A 20,102-nucleotide genomic window follows, 5' to 3' on the forward strand; every position below is an offset into this window, starting at 1 on the left:
CTTGCCAATGCTGCAGTTAAGTCTGTCTGCTCTGGCATTATCATTGCTGTGCACGTTCCATACATGGACTATGGTCCTGTATTCAAGGCTTGGCTCCGTGCCAGTTAGCAGTCAACTTGGAGTGAGCAATGTGAAAACAAGCTTTTCAAAATAAAACCCTTTATTGGACTTTGGGCATCTTGTTTCCATAAGAATCAGAAAGAGGAAGTTGTCCTCACTAGACTACATATTGGTCACAGTTTTTTAACTCATTGTTTCATTTTATTTGAAACGGATGTACCAATGTGTTGTTTGTGGCACTCAGGTCACAATAAGCCACATTTTACTCTCTTGCCATCATTATGACTCTCAGTGACGGCACCATTTTAAACATGTTTTGTCCCAAGGTTTACCCTTAACATTGGACAGTGTCATCGGTGATGGTGAAACTGTTTACCTTGCAAATGTTTTGAGTTTTGTAAAGGCCACTGACCTTTTTAACACTAAGTTTTTAATTCATAAATTATACTTTTTTTATGATTCGTTTTTGACGTGCAACTAGTTTGATATGAAATTAGAAAATGATTGTAACATCAAATAACTCGAAACCTGGACTGGAAAGGCCAACTTCAGGTGACTAACAGGTAAGTACAAACACCAGCGTTAGTCACCTGTACTATTCAACTTATGCCACAGAGTGTCCTTTGAAACTAGTATTACTGTAATTTCTCTCTTACTGCTGTACACTAGGTATAGTAGTTGGATTTCATGCTGTTTAAGTTTTAATTCAAAAATTCAAGTTTGTCTTGTTTTACCTTGATTGCTTTTTACAAATTTTAATACTTTTACTTTTAACTTTTTACTGAATGTTTGGCACAGATAGCCTTGTTGCTTTGTGTCCATAAAATGACAAACCTACCCACCCATACATTTTTACTTTCAGTTGAGCATGGGAGTCCTCTAATTCACAGTTATTAGGCTAGTGGATCATAGACATCCTCTCGAATAAATTTAAAATTTTAATTTACCTTACGTACTCTTAATTATACATTTAGTGAGAAGAGAACAAAGTTGGTTTGTTTCCTTCCTTATCTCCCTTTTTTTTTTAACCAGATGGACAGCTGTTGGCTGGAGCAGGTCCAGCATATGTGTGATCCTCCTTGATTACACTGCTGTGATTCTATGGTTATGTGGAATAGAGGTCCCTCTTCTCATGAACTCCAGTTTCATGAGATTCTTCTGTTTTCCTACAGTTGAGATTGGAGACTTCTTTTGCCTCATAATACCAATAACAGGACATGCAATTGCTGTTATTTTGTTTGAGCAAATGTACCATGGCCTCCACATAATTCCGTACGCCAAATATCTGTTCTCTGTATGAACAGTTAAATGATTTTTTATTTCTGGATTTTATACTTGTTATAGATATTGATTGTTCTGTTCTTACAGTTAAGTTGAGGCAACACCATGACCTTGTAATGCTGGATTTGGTTTGTTTTACTTATTGCTCCAACAGTGGTTTTGGGAGTTTGTCCAGTGTTGGTTGAATGCTAACTTCTTCATTATTCTGGTTTCTTGACATATAACCCTCTGCTTGAGTATATATAGCATACTTCACATGACTTTTATGTTTATATTACAATATACCTTTTTTAATTCTCCACCTTCCAATTATGAGGACAAGTTATTGAATTTCAGCTGTCCAGTTGAGGTTGTGAATGCATGTAAATAATTCTGTTTTTATTTTACAGTGTTGGATGTTCTCATTGTATCTGATGATGGTGTTTGGGTATAATGCTCACAAAATCCTGGCATTACTGTAGTATCCTTCTTTGACATTGTAGCACATCCCCTCGTGGGGTCAGTGGGTGATGAAACATTACTTTTTTTATTATCGATCCTCCAAATAAAAACTTAAATAAAATAGTGAAATAACAGTCCATAGGTAAACAACCACATCTTGAAGATTTTGAGCAGCAATCTTCAACATCTGTAACACCTCTACCTTGTTTTCTTATATTACGTTCTCTTTCACAAACCTGTAGGGCAAATGTTTACTTTTTTATTCAGAAGGAACTAGCTAGAGGGACTTGCTGTCCCTACAAATAAGTCAAAAAGCTTTTCTCTGGTGACATATTTGGTGAAAACATCCACATCTAAACACAGTGAACTCCTCTTACATTCAAAGGCAATTGGGGATATACTAATTGACATTACACCTCATGGTACTTTGAATTTATCACAAGTAGTTATTGTTGAGAGGGATTTGAAGAATATCCCCAAGTCGGAGATTCCTGCTAGTTTTTCCACACAAGGAGTTTCTGCAATGAGGTGTATCTCCACTTACAAAGATGGAATAATGGTGCTAACCAGTGTCCTCATTTTAACATTTACATTATTGCTTTCACCTGCAACCATCAAGGCAGGTTATATTAATTGCAAGGTATGGCCATACATTCCAAATGCATTCAGATGTTTTCAGTGACAAGGACCTATGAGTGTGAAATGGACTCTCATTGCATCAGTTGCAATGACTCACCCATCCTACTTTTGTTCTTGCCATAAGTGGTTGGAAGAAAAAGAGGTGCAGCATTTGAAGATGATTCAAAACATTACTTACCCTGAGGCTCAAAAGTTGCTATTTACCATTTCATCTCGGATGTATGCTGCTGCATGTTGTGCCACTACTACAGTGGGAGTGCAGATGGATCTCTGTGTGCCTCCATAAGAATCATTCTCAAACTATATGAAAAGTCTTTTGACCTCCATAGATATAAAAGTTGATGAATCAGTGTCAATGCCCATCTTTGTCCCTAACATTCATTCCAGGAAACCTCAAGATCTAGTTTTATGGTTCCAGGTATGGGCATTTCCTGGGGTACATTTTTTTCTCTTACCCCAAGATGCAAAATGATCATTTGTTCATGTCCTCAGTTGCTGCAATCCTCTTTCAATAAGAAAGTCCTGCCCAATCGACACAGAACAGGATTCATAAAGGTCAATAGACCTCCCTCAATTAAAGAAAATAAAGAAAAAAATGTGGTCAAAAACAAAAGGACTCTCCACCCAATTTGCCTACACATAAATAAAAATGGCCACCTTGATACAATGGAACTGTTGAGGTTCACGTTCTAATCTAGATGACATCAAAGCACTGATTGCTTCCTACTATCATGCATTTCTTTCCTTATAGGAAAAATTCTGAAACCTGCTGATACAGTCACCTTTCCACAGATTTCTTTGTACAAAAATGACAGGCTCTGATGGATGAGTGCATGGAGGGGTGACATTGTTGATTGATCAGCATGTGCCCACCTTGTCTTTGCGACTTGATGTGCCCTTGGAGGCTGTAGTCATCCGTGTTTCATTTGGTCATACCATCACTGTTTTTCTCTCTACCTGTTGCCAGAAGAGACATATGATCAATTAGACCTTGATGATCTCATTGAACAGTTGCCATCTCTCTTTTTAATCCTGGGGGACTTTAATGGACATCATACCCTCTGGGGAAGTGCTGATATTGATAGGAGGTGCTTCTCTGTAGAGCATATGATCTCTGATCCCAACCTTTCTCTTTTCAATACTGGTTTTTCTACTTATTTTTATGCACCTAGACCATCCTTTACTGCTATTGATCTCTCAGTTTGCTTCCCTTTCATTATTCTCCCATTTTTCATGGAGGGTTGACAATAATCCATAAGGCAATGATTATTTTCATATAACTTTGAGAGAGACTTATCATGGTTGATGCCACCCGACCCGCAGAACTGGATCATGCAAACTGGCCCTCTTTCATTGCTCTTGCAGAACTCGATCCTGCTATCGTCTGTAAGCCATCAATAGACTACTGTGTGGCAACAGTAACTGACTATTATACAAGCAGCTGCTCAATGCATTCCTGAAAATGCAACACCTTTTCCACTATATCCTTGTTCATGGTGGTATCCTGTCTGCCACATGGCATGGAAGGCTCAAAAATGAGCCTGAGATGCTTTCCATAGATATCCCACACTCAAACTGTATCGCTTTTCTCTGGCCCATGCACGTGCTCGGTGGATAAGACATCAAAGCCAAAAGGAATCTTGGATTAAGTTCACAACCAGCATATTTTCTACCACCAGTTCCACAGTTGTATGGGACAAGATTTGAAAGGTCAGTGGGCAATATAATTCTGTCCCCCTCTCGATCTTGCTCTCTGATGGCCAGGAAGTACCTGATACCCAGAGCATCACCAATACACTAGGTGAAAGCTTTTACTGGGTATCTAGCACTTCTGCTTCTTCCTCCACCTTCTTAGCCATTAAGACTTGGGTAGAGCAATCATCTCTCCTTTTGAGCTGATAGTCTCTGTGACTATAATGGCCCTTTTTCACTGGTGGAACTCAAACTGGCCCTTCATCAGTCTGGTAGTACATCAGTTGGACCTGATGATATACACTATGAAATACTGCGCCATCTATCTTCTGCTTTTCTTGCTATTCTTCTGATTGTTTTAATCGGATCTGGCAGGAGAATGTTTTCTTAATATCTGATGCCAAGTTATTTTCCTACCTTTCTCTAAGCCTGGGAAGGATCCCAAGAGTCCTTCAAACTACCATCCAATTGCTTTGAGAAGCTTCTTGTTTGGTTTCTTGAATAAACATCCTCTAACCCCCCATTGTGGGTTCTGATGACAGCGCTCCACCGTGGACCACCTGATTTGACTTGAAACCTCATTAAGAGAAGCCTTTTTTAACTGACAATATCTTGTATCATTATTCTTTGACATTGAGAAAGCTTATGATACACCATGGAAGTATGGCATTTTGCAAGGCCTATAAATGTATGGGTTACGTGGCTATTTGCCCATTTTTATTAATTTTACAATGGACAAGAGATTCCAAGTTTGTTTGGGTTTGACACTTTCCCATCCTTTTCTACAGGAACATGGAATCCTTCTGGGCTGTGTTCAGAGTGTCACACTTTTCAGTGTAAAAAGTAATGCCGTCACTGAAGAACTCCCTCTCACTGTTGCAAATGGGATCAATGTTGATGACTTTCACATCTCATATCAGTCGTCGAACATGAGGTATATTGAGGGGCAGCTACAGACTGCCCTCAATTGTTTGCTGAAGTGGATCACAGCAAATGGCTTTAACTTCTCTCTCTAAAACTGTTTGTATGCACTATTGCCACAAGTGAGGTATTCATCCCAATCCTGAACTCCATATCAGTGAAATTGTGTTACCTGTGGTCCCTGAGACAAAGTTCTTGAAGCTTATTTTTGACTGTAAGCTGACCTTTATACCACACATCAAGCAGCTATTAGTAAAACATACAAGAGCACTGGACATCCTCCATGTCCTCTCTTCCACCATTTGGGAGCTGATCGATATTCTATGCTAAAGATATATTGTGGTCTTATTTGATCGAAACTCAACTATGGATCGCTGGTCTATGGCTCTGCCAGACCCTTGGCCTTAAAGATGCTGGACCCCATTCATCATCAAGAACTTCAGCTCTGCACTGGTTTTTCCACTCTTCCCCAGTTTAGAGCTTATACATAAAGTCTCATGAACCTTCTTTGCACCTCTGTTGTTTGCAACTGTCTTTACTATATGCTTCAAAACTTCGTTCCTTAACAAATCATCCCACCTGGGGTTGTGTTTTCCTTCTTTGGTGGGCTATACTTTTTCAGAATAGATGATCTGCCATTGCTCCTTTTGGCCTTCGTATCCAGGCAAAGTTGGATGAATTGGGTCTGTCCTTTGATAACATTTCTGTATCCACTGGTCAGCCCATCACACCATGGCTTATTACAATCCCCAAATATGACCTTTCTTTTAGTCATCTGATGAAAGCAGACACTCCTGATTGGAAATACTGTCTGTTATTTGATGAACATCTTTTGAACCATCCTTCCATTCCTGTTAATAAGGATGGTTCGAAATCAGGTAACTCTCTGGGTTTTGCCATGGTTTGTTGTGGATCGGTGGTTGTACAGAGAATTCCCTCTACAGTTTCTGTGTTCACTGCTGAATTTATACATCATTTCTCTTGCCTTGGATTACATAGAAGCTAAGCATTTCTCAAGTTGCATTATTTATACTGACTCACTTAGTTCTCTGCTCGCCCTGTAATTGCTTTACATTAGTTTTCACCCTGTTCTTGCAGATATTCAAAACTGTTTGGCCCATTTCTTTTTAACATCTATTTCTATCCAATCTTTCTGGATTACCAGGCCATGTTGGTATTCGTAGGAAAGGGCTCCCTGACACTGCAGCTAAATCTGTCTGCTCTGGCACTATCACTTCTGTGCCTGTTCCATACATGGACTATGGTCCTGTATTCAAGGCTCGGCTCTGTGCCAGCTGGCAGTCGACTTGGAGTGAGCAATGTAAAAACAAGCTTTTCCAAATAAAACCCACCATTGGACTTTGGTCATCTTAATTCCATAAGGATTGGAGAGAGAAAGTTGTCCTAACTAGACTGCGCATTGGTCACAGTTTTTTAACTCATCATTTACTTTTATTTGGGACTGATGCACCAATGTGTTGTCTGTGTGACACTTAGGTCACAATAAGCCACATTTCACTGTGTTGCCATCATTATGACTCTCAATGACAACAACATTTTAGACATGTTTTATCCCAAGGTTTCCCCATAACATTAGACAGTGTCATTGGCAATGGTGACACTGTCTACCTTATGAATGTTTTAGTTTTTAAAGGCCATTAATTTTTTTATGCTATTCAAGTTTTTAATTTATAAATTTGACCTTTTTTTTGATGTGTTTCCCTTTTAAGAATTAAAGTACAACAAGTTCAATTTGAAATTAGAAAATCACTATGATGTCAAATAACTCAAAACCTGGATTGGAAAGGCCAATTTTATGTGTCTAACACTGATGTTTGAACTACCTGTTAGTCATTTTTTCAAGTTATAATAATAAAAATGTTGCTACAGAAAGTCCTTTACAACTTGTATTACTGTAGTTTCTTTCTTACTGCTGTGAACTAGATATAAAAATTGGATTTAATGCTATTTGTTTTTAATTCAAAAATTAAACTTTGTTTTTTTACTTTAATTCCTTTTTAGGAATTTTAATAATTTTACTATAATTTTAACTTTGTACCAGATGTAGCTCAGTTGCTCTATGCCATAAAATGCAAAATCAACCAACCAACCTTTTGTACCAGACTTGATCATTTTAGATGAAGCATTCTCCAATGATACTAAAGGTCTGAATAAAAGGTTTAAACAGAAGAACAGCATCATACAAAAATACAATTTGTTTTGGGTAACATATTTGACAAGAAATTTAATGAGCATTTAAAACAGCATCATTTCAGTTTGGACATAGATGTAAGTCAAGTAGCATAGAAAAAGTAATGGCTGTTATTATTGTTAGTTATTTTTTCACCTGTAAAATTTTGAATTTTTGTTCAGCATTTGGATTGCATAAAGATCATCCAGGTCAATGCCAGTCCACTTTTTGAGAAAATGGAAGAAATCTTTGTGGAATTCTGCTTGCATGTAATCACATGATCAGTTTTGTTCAATTACTTTAATACCATAAGAAGAACGAAATCTGGACTGGAAACCAGTCTGGATATAGTTGGAAACATAATGTATCATGTAAATAGTACAGAAAAAGCTTTTACATGAACTGAGGAATCTGAGGGAAATTCTGTGAATGATCTGTGAAATGCTAAATGTAAAATTCACCATGATTGAATGTTTCACTGCTACACAATTTTCCTTCAGTGTATATTCTGTTTCTTAATACCATCAGGTTTATGGATGTTTATTTCATCTGATCCTGAACAAAAAGGAAGCATACAGATATAGGAACATATACTTAGAAATCATAAAGAGAAAGGAAGTATCAGTGAACGGATAGGGTAAGATCCAAACCCTAAAACAGAAGCCTAAAAATAAGTATTTGAAAAAAAAAAGGAAAAGTAATTCATAGAAATGATTGTGTACAATCTATCCTGTGAATGAAGGAAACAAAACTATTGTTGAGTTTACATGCTATACAAAAAATATGTTGGATATTTATGAATAGTAATGTTAAAAACATATTCTTAAAACATCTTTGCAAGTACTACTACCTAGAGTGCATGCTTAGGTTAGGTTTGTTTCACATCAGTATGGTTTAAAATAACAGAAATAGGACAAAAAAAATTTAAAATCTCTCCCTAAGTGATAATTCAGAATTAGTGTTTATTACACAATAAATTATTTACATTTATTTATATTTATTTTTTATTTAGTCATTTTATATTTGAGTCTGAACAGAGAAGAGTAAGGTGGTGTCTTCTTTTAAGGTTTGGTTTTGGTCAATTATTAGATTTGTTTGGATTATTCTGAGCAGGAGAACATGGTTTTTACCTTCCGATAAAGTATAATCTTAATTATTTTTCTCATGAAATCATTTCACCCTGAACACTGCACAATGTTCTGCCTCTTGACTGCACGTAGGGACTGTGGCTCCAGACCTCTGTTAAGTTTAAGATTAAAAACTTCCTTCTATTCCCATGCTTGAATTGTTCCAACAAGTTTTATTTATAAGTTGCTCAGGATTATATACCCAGTTATAGGTGTTATGTATATCATACAGTTTAACTTATAATGATATCAGGTATGTTCTTGGTATTTTTTTTTGGTTACAAATTTTAGCTGAAGTTCTGTTCTGTACTCTTGTATGTTATCATTACAGACTATGTATGTTATGATAACAAAATTTTGTGAATTTTGTCAGTAAAGAATGGTAGCATACCATGATGGACAAGACAACTTGTGTTTTCCTATACTGAAAATCTTCATTTTTATATGACTTTATGTGAATGGACTTCTGTTTATCAGTTATTATGCATTTCTCCCAGTGTTAGTAAGTTTCTTCTCCTGTATTTTGAATTATCAGGCTTCTCTATCAGTATTACGAGTCATTAAGCTTTTTTACCGGATTTATAAATTTTCTTCACCAATGTTATGAAGGATTGTATTTCTTTTCATGTATTATGAATTAAGATTCTACTCCAATATTTTGGATTTTCTCTACAAGTACTATAAATTAAGCTTCAATATTAGTATTATAAAAATTCCTTAAACTTGTATATCAATGGAGGGGCATAAGCATAAATATGTAAAGGGAGGGGCATGACTTTTGCAGGAAAAGTAAATGAGTGGGGAAGCCATACTAAGACAACTAGAAGCATACTCCTGAAGGAAATTCTGTAGAAGTTAGTATTACACCCACTTCTCCCCTCCTTTATATGCAACATTCACAAAAGTATTATGAAAGTATCCTGTTGTGAAAAATTTCCAACATGATGTATAGTTACAACAGAAAGTGTTCATACCCCTGTGTCTCGAGTAGTTTTTTGCTCATAACTTAAAAAGTATCATGATTAGGTTAATGGACTTGTAATATATTACAAAGATTATACTAACACACATCTACATAAATTTTTATCTAAATTAAACAACAAATAAACTGTTTATAAACAAATAACCAAAAATAGGAGGAGCAGAAAGTGTTCATACATTTCAAAACGTGTGAAGAAACTGATATTCCTGTAAAAATTTTATTTTTACATTATACCTTAAATTACATTATACCATTCCAGAACTAGACACTGGGTTCATAATTATTGGAATTTAGCCAGCAAAAAATTTACTTTCAGCAAGTTAGCACTGTTTCCGTCATTATCTGCTTGGTCATCATGGCGAACAGGAAACAACTTTCCAGTGATTTAAAAAACCACATTATTGTAAAATATAAGTCTCGTGTGTCTCTTTCCAGTATTGCTACACAACTTAATGTGCCAAAATCTACTGTTAAAAGCATAATTGCCAAGTTTAAGCTTTCAGGATCAACTGCTAACCTCCCTCATTCTGGATGCCCCACCAAAATTCCAGAGAGAACTAAGAAGAAGGTTCTCAGAGAAGTTAGTAGGAATTCTCTCTTAACATGTAATGACATACAGGAACTGGTAAGGGAAACTGTGGTTGAAGTAAGCACCTCTACAGTTACAAACATGTTATGCTCTTCTGGGTTCAAAGAATGCCGTCTTCGTAGAACTCCATATTTAAAGCCTGTTCATTTAGAAGAGTATTCTTTGGTCAGATGAGACTAAAATTGAGCTTTTTAGGCACAATGATGTTCGCAATATTTTCCGTGAGAAGGGGGAATGAAATCTTCCAAAGAACACTGTCCCTACAGTTAAATGCAGAGATGGCTCGATCATGCTATGGGGTTCCTTCAGCCCTTCTGGTGTAGGCAGCCTTCACTGCATCAACAGAATAAAGAAAAAAGAAGAGTATGTTGATATATTAGGCACTTATATCAAGAATGATACTCGGAACTTGCGGCTTGGGCGTCGTTGGATCTTCCAGCACGACGATGACCCTAACCACACATTGAAATATGTGCAATCCTGGTTGCAGAAGAACCATATAAGCGTTCTGGAATGGCCATCGCAGTCATCCGATCTCAACCCAATTGAAAACATTTGGCATGAGTTGAAGACCAGGGTTCATCAGCATCATCTGAAAAACTTGCAAGAGTTGGAGGCGTTCTGTAAAGAAGAATGGAAGAAAATACCAGTTGAGTACTTTCAAACAATCATGGAGGGCTATGAGAAGAGATTGCTCTAAGTAATTCACCTGAAAGGCTACACAACTGACCATTGATGTAGATGCACGAACACTTTCAACCTCTCCTATGTTTGGTTATTTGTATATAAATAGTTTATTTGTCGTTCAATTTACATAAAAATTTATGTAGATGTGTGTTAATATAATATTTATAATATACTATACTTTTATTATCCTAATCATGATTCCTTTTTAAGTTATGAGGTACAAACACTTTCTGTCATAACTGTAGCTTCTAAGGAAACATTTTTAAAGTTGACCAAAGAGATTCATAAACAGTTGAAATTAGAAAAATGCAGACACTGGACTACAAAAAAATGTGAACTGTTACACCAGTTTTCACCTCTATATAGTACTTGATAATGCATACAAAATTAAAAGAATTTAACAGTTGTCATATTGTCATAAAGACTTAATAGTTTATGTTGTGCATTGTCAAATAGCTTTTTGTAATTGATGTACATTTAAAGAGCCTGAACAGTTATACTCTCCTAAAGACTTGACATTTTACTGAGTGTTGTCAGCAAGGATTAATAATTAATGTAAAACTAGAGGGACCTAACAGTTGTTATTCTGTAATAATATAAATATAATATTTCATGTCATTTATTCATTATCATCAGTGAGACTAACACTACATGTAAAACTAGAGAGTCAGCATTTTTTATATTGCAGTAAGAATTAATAATTTACATTGGGTACTATCAATAAGAATTAGTAATTAATGTAAAACTGGAAAGATCCAGCAACTGTGATATTGGCATATGGTTTTGATGGTTTATGTTCAGAATTATAAATTAAACTTAAGATTCAAGTAAAACAAGAAAGATCTAGCAATTTTCATATTGTAGCAAAGTCTTAATAATTTGTATTGGGCATTATAAGTAAAACTTAATAATTCCTGAAAAACTAGAGAAACTTAACAAAGACTTAACTTATGTTTGGCATTGTGAATAAAACATAATAATTCAACCAAAACCAGACATAATTTATATCGGACATTGTCAATAAAACATTAATTCATGAAAAATTAGATAAAAGTAGCAGTTGTTACACTGTCCCAAAAACATGATCATTTGTGTTGGATGCTGTCAGTAAAACTAAGTATTTAATATAGAAGTAGAGAGATTTAACAGTTATAGTGTCACAAAGGCATGATAATTTATCGTGGGTATTGTCAATAAAATGTAACATTTGAATTACTTTAAATAATAAATGGTCAGATGAAGAATCTACTTGGAGATTTTATGAAGATATTTCCAAACATTATTTTTTATTTATCATACACGAAATTAAGATCTTTTACCAAATTATAGCAACAATATTAGAGTATATAATACTACTTGCATTTCTAAATTTTAAAATAGGTGAGAAAATACTTTTTTTTTGCTGTTACAGAAATCAAATTCAATCAAATTCTGGTGAGCAACATTGTTTCAGATACCAGTAACTTAGATGGTACAAGTGAAGAAAGTTCTACAGGCAAAAGCATGTTAGCTCAATCCACAAATAAGAAAAGCCTTTTGGACATGGTTGTCACTAAAATGGACAATCTGGCAACATTGAAATGGAAGAAAATATCCAAGGAGAATCTTAATTTATATTATACAAAGTTATTTTCCCATTTACTGGCTTGCAAAGTGTTTAATAGGTTAGAAGATGAAGTGCAATATTATAGTGGGGACTTGCTCAAAGTGCATATTTTTGGAAGATGGCATACAGTTCCAAGAAAACAAGTAGGTTTTCTCTTGTGGAATGCTGAAATGATAAAAATTGTAAAAATTAAACAAATTAATTGTTGTAGTTTCAAAGAAGTTTTTAACATAGTTTATTAAAAATATATTTTAAATAATTTCAAATCAATTTAAGCCTATAAAACAGAATAATGAAGAAATTTAAGGAACTTATTAAATATTCAGAATTGTGTAATAACCATCATGTTTAAATAAGTAGTTAAACTTTAATACAGACAGGATGTTGTTAATGGGTGAATATCCTATATAAGTGATGTGTTTTCTATACTGACAGTTTGGTTTTAATAAAGGAATGTACTGTATTACTCTCTCTGTGATGTGGCAATTGCTATACAGATGGAATGTCTTTGATGGATAATTATTATGTATATGTGATGTAATGTTTGCTATGCATACAGAATGCTTTGAATGAATGAGTATAGGGTGCAAGCCATGCAGCATTTTTACATAGACAGGATAGTTTTAATAGCTTAGAATATATACATGTAATAGTTTTTATATATGTAAGATATTTTCAATAGTTTAACATAGTGTACATGTGGTGTATGTTTTGAGACATTATAATGAGTTTTATAATCATCTTATATGAAACAACTTTGTTACTGTTATTTTCTAATTTACTATCTAAAGAAGAAAGAATCCTCAATGGCTGTATATAGATCTAAAATTGGTCAAGATATGAACTTAAAGTTTGTATTTGAAGAAAAACTCAACCGTTCTATAAGCTGCTGTGCAACACCAAAAATATACTTAATTTAATTCATGTTTATGCTTCCTGTACATGGTGAGGGGACCTCCCAGGAAAGGTTCTGTTCTTTCAGTTTACCTCCTTCTGGGATCTAAACATCCATCCACGTGTTTGCCATGCGTGGCGACCACGTGAAGGGGAGGAGAGGATCCTGGTGGTTGAGGGGTCCAACCCTAACACACCACTTTGGCGTTGAATTCCTGTAGACAGGAGGCCTTTGGGTTGTTCCCCTTGGGTCAGTCGGCTGGTCCACTTGGGATAGAATCAACCAAGTACCAGTGTTGGAAGTTCTCAACGGGTGTTGTGAACATTGTGTCTGATGCTGGTGTTTGGGTATAGTGCTCACAAAACCCTGGCATTGCCGCAATGTCCTTGCATGACATTGTAGTGCATCCCCTCGTTGGGATCCATGGTGGGTGGGGTCAGTGGGTACCGAAATTTTCCTTTTTTCCTATAGATCCTCCAACAAAAAATTTAAATAAAATAGTGAAAAAACGGTCAATAGGTAAACGACCATGTCTTGAATACTCTGAGCAGCAATCTTCAACATTTGTAACTGTACCCCATTTTCTTATATTACATTCTCTTTCAAAAAAACCTTTAGGGCAAATATCCCCCTTTTTTATTCAGAAGGGACTAGAGGGACTTGCTGGCTCTCCAAAGTCAGTAAAGAAGCTTTGATCTGGAGACATATTGATTGAAACAACAACATCCCAAAACAGTGAACTCCTCTTCAATTCAAATATAATTGGGGATGTACCTATTGAGGTTATCCCTCATGCTACCTTGAATTCATCATGAGGAGTTATTGTTGAGAGGATTTGTCAGAGATTCTCGCTGGTCTCTCCACTCAAGGAGTTTCTGCAGTGAGGTCGCAAAGACGGAGTTACACTGCCGTCCTCGCTTTGTCACCACGTGCACCTGCCACTATCAAAGCAGGTTATCTAATTTGCAGGTTACAGCCGTACATTTCAAACCCTCTTCGATGTTTCCAATGTCAGAGGTTTGCCCACTCAAAGACGTCCTGTTGTGGTTCCCTGACATGTGCTCATTATGGTGGCAAGGACCACGATGCCTATGAGTGTCACATGGACCCACATTATGTCAACTGCAATGGTTCCCACCCTTCCTACTTTCATTCTTGCCCAAAATGGTTGGAGGAAAAAGAGGTGCAGCATTTGAAAACGACCCATAACATTAGTTATTTTGAGGCTCAGAAATTGCTGTCTTCCACTCCATCTCGGACATATGCTGCTGCACTTCATTTCACAACTACAGTGGGAGTGCAGACAGATCTCTGTACCTCCAAGAAAATTGTTTTCAAAACAAATGAAAAGCCTTTTGACCTCCATGGTTAAAAATGTTGATAAATCAACTTCTACACCCATCTCTGTTCCTCCCATACAGTCCAACAAATCTCAAGATCCACATCCTTCAGTTTCAAATACAGGCATTTCTTCTGATACATCTTTTTCTCCAACCCCACGATGCAAAACAATCATTTGTTCACATCCTCAGTCACTGGAATCCCTTCCAACAACAAAGACCTGCCCAATCGACCCAGGGCAGGATTCATGGAGGTCAATAGACCTCCTCCGAATAAGGACAGTAAGGAAAAAAGATGTGGTCATAAACAGAAGGGTTTTCCAACCACTTCGCCTACCCATCATTAAAAATGGCCACCTCGATACAATGGAACTGTTGAGGTTTACGTTCCAATCTGGATGATATCAAAACACTGATTGCTTCCTACCACCCTGTATGTCTTTCCTGACAAGAAACATTTCTAAAAGCTGCTGATACAGTCACCATTTTGCAGTTTTATCTGTACAGAAATGACAGGCTGTGTGATGGACGAGTACATGGAGGAGTGGCACTATTGGTTGATCAGCATGTGCCCACCCTGTCTTTGTCATTCAACACACCATTGGAGGCCGTATCCATTTGTGTTTCCTTGGGTCATACCATCACTGTTTGTTCTCTCTACCTGTCCCCTGGAGAGACATATGATCAAACAGCAGTTGCCATCTCCATTTCTAATCCTGGGGGACTTTAATGGACATCATCCCCTCTGGGGAAGTGCTGTTATTGATAGGAGGGGTTGCTCTGTAGAGCGTATGCTCTCTGATCACAATCTTTCTCTTTTTCAATGCTGGTTCTTTCATTTATTTTCACACACCTAGTCAGTCCTTTACTGCTATTGATTTCTCGGTTTGCTCCCCTTCATTATTTTCCCATTTGTCATGGAGGGTTGACAATAATCCACTAGGCAGCGATCATTTTCCTATACTTTTGAGAGAGACTAGCTGTGGTTGATGCCGCCCTACCCGCGTGCCCTGGTGGAAGCTGGATCAGGCAGACTGGTCCACTTTCACTGCTCTCGCAGAACTTGATCCTGCCATCGTGAATCAGCCATCATTAGACAACTGTGTGGTAGCAGTAACTGACTGTATTATACAAGCAGCTGCTCAGTGTATTCCTTACACCTCAACATGTTTTCCACGATATCCTCGTCCGTGGTGGAATCCTGCTTGCCACTTGGCAAGGAAGGCTCAAAAATGGGCCTGGGATACTTTCCTTAGATATCCCACACTTTCGAACAGCATCGCTTTCCATAAGTCCCATGCACATACTCAGTGGGTAAGACATCAAAGCCAGAAGGAATCTTGGATTAAGTTCACAACAAGCATATCTTCTACCACAAGTTCCAAGGTCATATGGGACAGGATTTGAAAGGTCAGTGGGCACTACAACTCTGTTCCCCTCTCCATCTTACTTTCTGATGGCCAAGAGGCAGCTGATGTCCGGAGCATCGCTGATACTCTAGGTGAAAGCTTTTGCCAGGTATCTAGCACTTCTGCTTGTTCCTCCACCTTCTTGGCCATCAAGACTCGGGCAGAGCATTCACCTCTTTCCTTTCGTACTGACTGTGTTTTTGACTATAATTGTCCCTTTACCCTGATGGAACTGAAAATGGCAGTACATCGGTTGGACCTGATTATGTACACTATGACATGCTGCACCATCTATCTCCTGCTTCTCTTGATATTTTTCTGATTGGTTTTAACTAGATTTGGCAGGAGAATGTTTTTCCTGATGCCTGGTGCCAGGCTATTATCTTATTTGTCTCTAAACCTGGGAAGGATCTCAAGATTCCTTCAAAGTACCGTCAAATTGCTTGGACCTGATGATAACACCAGAGAGGATGGTTAATGCTTGTCTTGTTTGGCTTCTTAAATCAAACAACCTGCTCTCATCCACCCAGTGTGGGTTCGATGACAGCACTCCACCATGGACCACCTAATTCAACTTGAAACATCAATCAGAGAAGCCTTTCTCAAATGCCAACATCTTGTTTCAATATGCTTTGACATTGAGAAGGCTTATGACACAACATGGAGGTATGGCATTTTGCGAGACCTCCATATATATGGGTTACGTGGCCATTTACTCATGTTTATTAAAAAATTTTTAATGGACAGGAGATTCCAAGTTCATGTGGGTTCAAGACTTTCCCATTACTTTGTACAGGAACTTGGGGTTCCTCAGGGCTGTGTTTTGAGTGTCACACTTTTCAGTATAAAGATAAATGCCATCACTGAACAACTCCCACTCACCGTTGCAAATGGGCTCTTTGTTGACAACTTTCGCATCTCATGTCAGTCGTTGAACATGAGATGTATTAAGCGGCAACTACAAACAGCTCTCAGTCGTGTACTGAAGTGAACTACGGCGAACGGCTTTAATTTTTCTCTCTCTAAAACCGTTTGCATGCACTTTTGCCGCCAACGGGGTATCCACCCTGATCCTGAACTACGTATCGGTAAAGTTTCGCTGCCAGTGGTCCCTGAAACCAAGTTCTTGGGGCTTAATTTTGACTGTAAGCTGACCTTTATACCACACTTAAAGCAGCTATTGGTCAAATGCACAAGAGCACTGAACATCCTCCATGTCCTCTCTACTGCCAGTTGGGGAGTGGATCAATGTTCTATGTTGAAGATATATTGTGCTCTTATTCATTCAAAACTCGACTATAGATCAATGGTCTATGGCTATGCCAGACCCTCGGCCTTAAAGATGCTGGATCCCATTCATCATCAAGGACTTAGACTCTGCACTGGGGCTTTCCACACCTCCCCAGTTCAGAGCTTATATGTGGAATCTCACGAACCTTCTCTGCACCTTCGCTGTTTGCAACTGTCTTTACTGTATTCTTCAAAACTTCACTCCATACCAAAGCATCCCACTTAGGGATGTGTTTTCCTTCCTCAGTGGGCCTTACTTTTTCAAAATAGATGATCTGCCATTGCTCCTTTTGGCCTTCACATCCAGGCACAATTGGATGAATTGGGTCTGTCCTTGGAAAACGTTGCAGAATCCACTGGTCAGCCCATCCCTTCATGGCTTATTACAGCCCCCAAATGTGACCTTTAAGTCATCTGAAAAAGGCAGATACTCCTAATTGGAAGTACTGTCTTTTATTTACTGAACATCTTTCAAACAACATTTCTATTCCAATTTATATGGATGGTTCAAAATCAGGTGACTTTGTGGGCTCTGCCATGGTTTGTTGCGGTTCGGTGGTTGTGTGCAGAATCCCCTCTACAGCTTCTGTGTTCACTGCTGAACTGTATGCCATATCTCTTGCCCTGGATCATATTGAAGCTGAGCAGTACTTTGACTGCACTATTTATACTGACTCCCTTTGTTCTCTGCTGGCCTTGGAATCACTTTACGTTGGCTCACACCCTGTTCTCACTGATATTCAAAACCAACTGGCCCATTTCTCATTGACATCTACTTTTATCCAGTATTTCTGGATACCAAGTCACGTTGGTATTCATGGGAATGCACTTGCAGACATGGCAGCTAAATATATCTGCTCTGGCACTATCTCCACTGTGCCTATTCTGTACATGGACTATGGTCCTGTATTCAAGGCTCGGCTTCGTGTCAGCTGACAGTCCACTTGGAGTGAGCAACGGGACAACAAGCTTTTTCAAATAAAACCCTATATTGAGCTTTGGTCGTCTAGCTTCCTTAAGGTTTGGAAGGAGGAAGTTGTTTTAACTAGACTATGCATTGGTCACAGTTTTTTTAACTCATCGTTTTCTTTTATCTGGAACTGATGCACCAGTGTGTAGTTTGTGTAGCACTCAAATCACTGTAAGCCACATTTTACTTTGCTGCCATCGTTACGACTCTCAACGACGGCACTGTTTTAAACATGTTCTGTCCCAGGGTTTGTCTGTAACATTGGACAGTATTATTGGTGATGGTGACACTGTCCACCTTGATAAAAGTTTTTAGTTTTTTAATGGCCAATAATCTTTTTAACCTCATTTAAGTGTTTGATATTTATTCATTACACCATTTTAATTGTGGTTCTCTTTTCAGAGTCTCAATCTCTCTAGTTCGATTTGACATTGTAAAATGGCCAGAACATTAAATAACTCGACACCAGGACTGGAAAGCCCAACTTCAGGTGACTAACGCTGCTGTTTGAACTACCCGTTAGTTGTCCTGGCGAGTTGTTATTACACTTTTGCTGCATGTCATTTAACACTTTTATTACTTTACCTTTTAGTACTGGCCATAATGACACATAACCCAGAACCAGGACTGGAAAGACCAACTTCAGGTGACTGATGGTGGTTCTTGTACTTATCTGTTAGTCTTCCTGGCGGGTTATGATCATTACCATTCTGCTACAGGAAGTCCTTTACAATTTTGTAGACTGGATGTCAACATTGGTTTTATGCCATTTTGTTTTAATTGCTGTTTTGTTTATGCCTTTGTTTCCTTTTACGAATTTTACTATATTTACTTTACTTTACCTTTTTTACAGGACATTTGGCTAATTTTTATTATGATTTTGCTGTATGTCTTTTAACACTTTTCTTATTTTACCTTTTGATAATGGCTGTTATGACAACATAACCTGGAACCAGGACTGGAAAGGCCAACTTCAGGTGACTGACAGTGGTTCTTGTACTTATCTGTTAGTCTTCCTGGTGGGTTATGATCATTACCATTTTGCTAGAGAAAGTCCTTTACAACTTTACTTACTCTGCTTTGTCTCTTAACATTGTAGACTAGGTGTCAACATTGATTTTATGCTTTTTCTGTTTTTCAATGATGTTTTGTTTTACCTTCATTCCCTTTTATGTATTTTACTACATTTAATTTATTTTTACCATTTTACTGGACATTTGGCACAGATAGCCTAGCTGCTTTGAGCCATAAAACACTAAATCAATCAGTCAATCAATCAATCGTGTTTATGTTTCGGTGATCACTTGTATCCAGCTTTAGGTAACATTAAAGATTCAACTGGACTTGATTTCTATTCAAATATTTAGATACAGTAAGGGTGTGTTAATGAAATTTCAGTTATGGTTAAGAGCCTGTTTGATCACCTATGTGTAATTATTATTTTTTCACTATTATGTTTATTTGAAAGCAACTACTTACCCACCCATAAATGTATTGAAAAGCCCAAAAGGAGATAAAAAAATATCTGTTATGAATCTAGGTTCCAGTACACTGCAGAAACAGTCTAACAAAAAATGTAATATACATTCAAAACTCTGTGATGCTAATCTATCTGCAATACCCAATCATACCAGTTAATACAATACAATAAATTGATTAATACTAAAATAGTGAAACAGGAACCACACACAGACAAGAAAAAAAGCTTTGTACATCTACTTAACTGATAACAAAGTATGTGACAAGCCTGGAAATCTGACACTCCTAATGAAAGAATCCAAATAGTTAGTTGATTTGAGTCGAAGTACGTTAGAAGTAGAATGAGTGGAGAACACACCTGCCTTTATAGAAAAATCTAGGATTGAATCAATTTCTGTCATCATATAAAGTTGTATTAAGGTCTTTTCTAAAGATGGCAAGAGATTAACACCAAAAAACTATGCTGTCAACTACTTGGTGTATGATAGAGAGAAAAAGTAACT

General features: G+C 37.2%; 1 protein-coding gene across 1 annotated transcript in view; it reads left to right on the plus strand.

Annotated features, from left to right (window-relative positions):
* LOC143244774 (DNA oxidative demethylase ALKBH2-like) overlaps positions 1 to 20,102 on the plus strand; it is a 47,322-nt gene that overhangs the window by 10,663 nt on the left and 16,557 nt on the right. The window contains exon 3 of the mRNA XM_076490069.1: positions 12,022 to 12,359. Within this exon, the coding sequence (XP_076346184.1) occupies positions 12,022 to 12,359 (338 nt within the window). The remainder of the gene's footprint in view (positions 1 to 12,021; positions 12,360 to 20,102) is intronic.

The sequence above is a fragment of the Tachypleus tridentatus genome, chromosome 2 (assembly GCF_004210375.1).
Source record: "Tachypleus tridentatus isolate NWPU-2018 chromosome 2, ASM421037v1, whole genome shotgun sequence".
Lineage (NCBI taxonomy): Eukaryota > Metazoa > Arthropoda > Merostomata > Xiphosura > Limulidae > Tachypleus > Tachypleus tridentatus.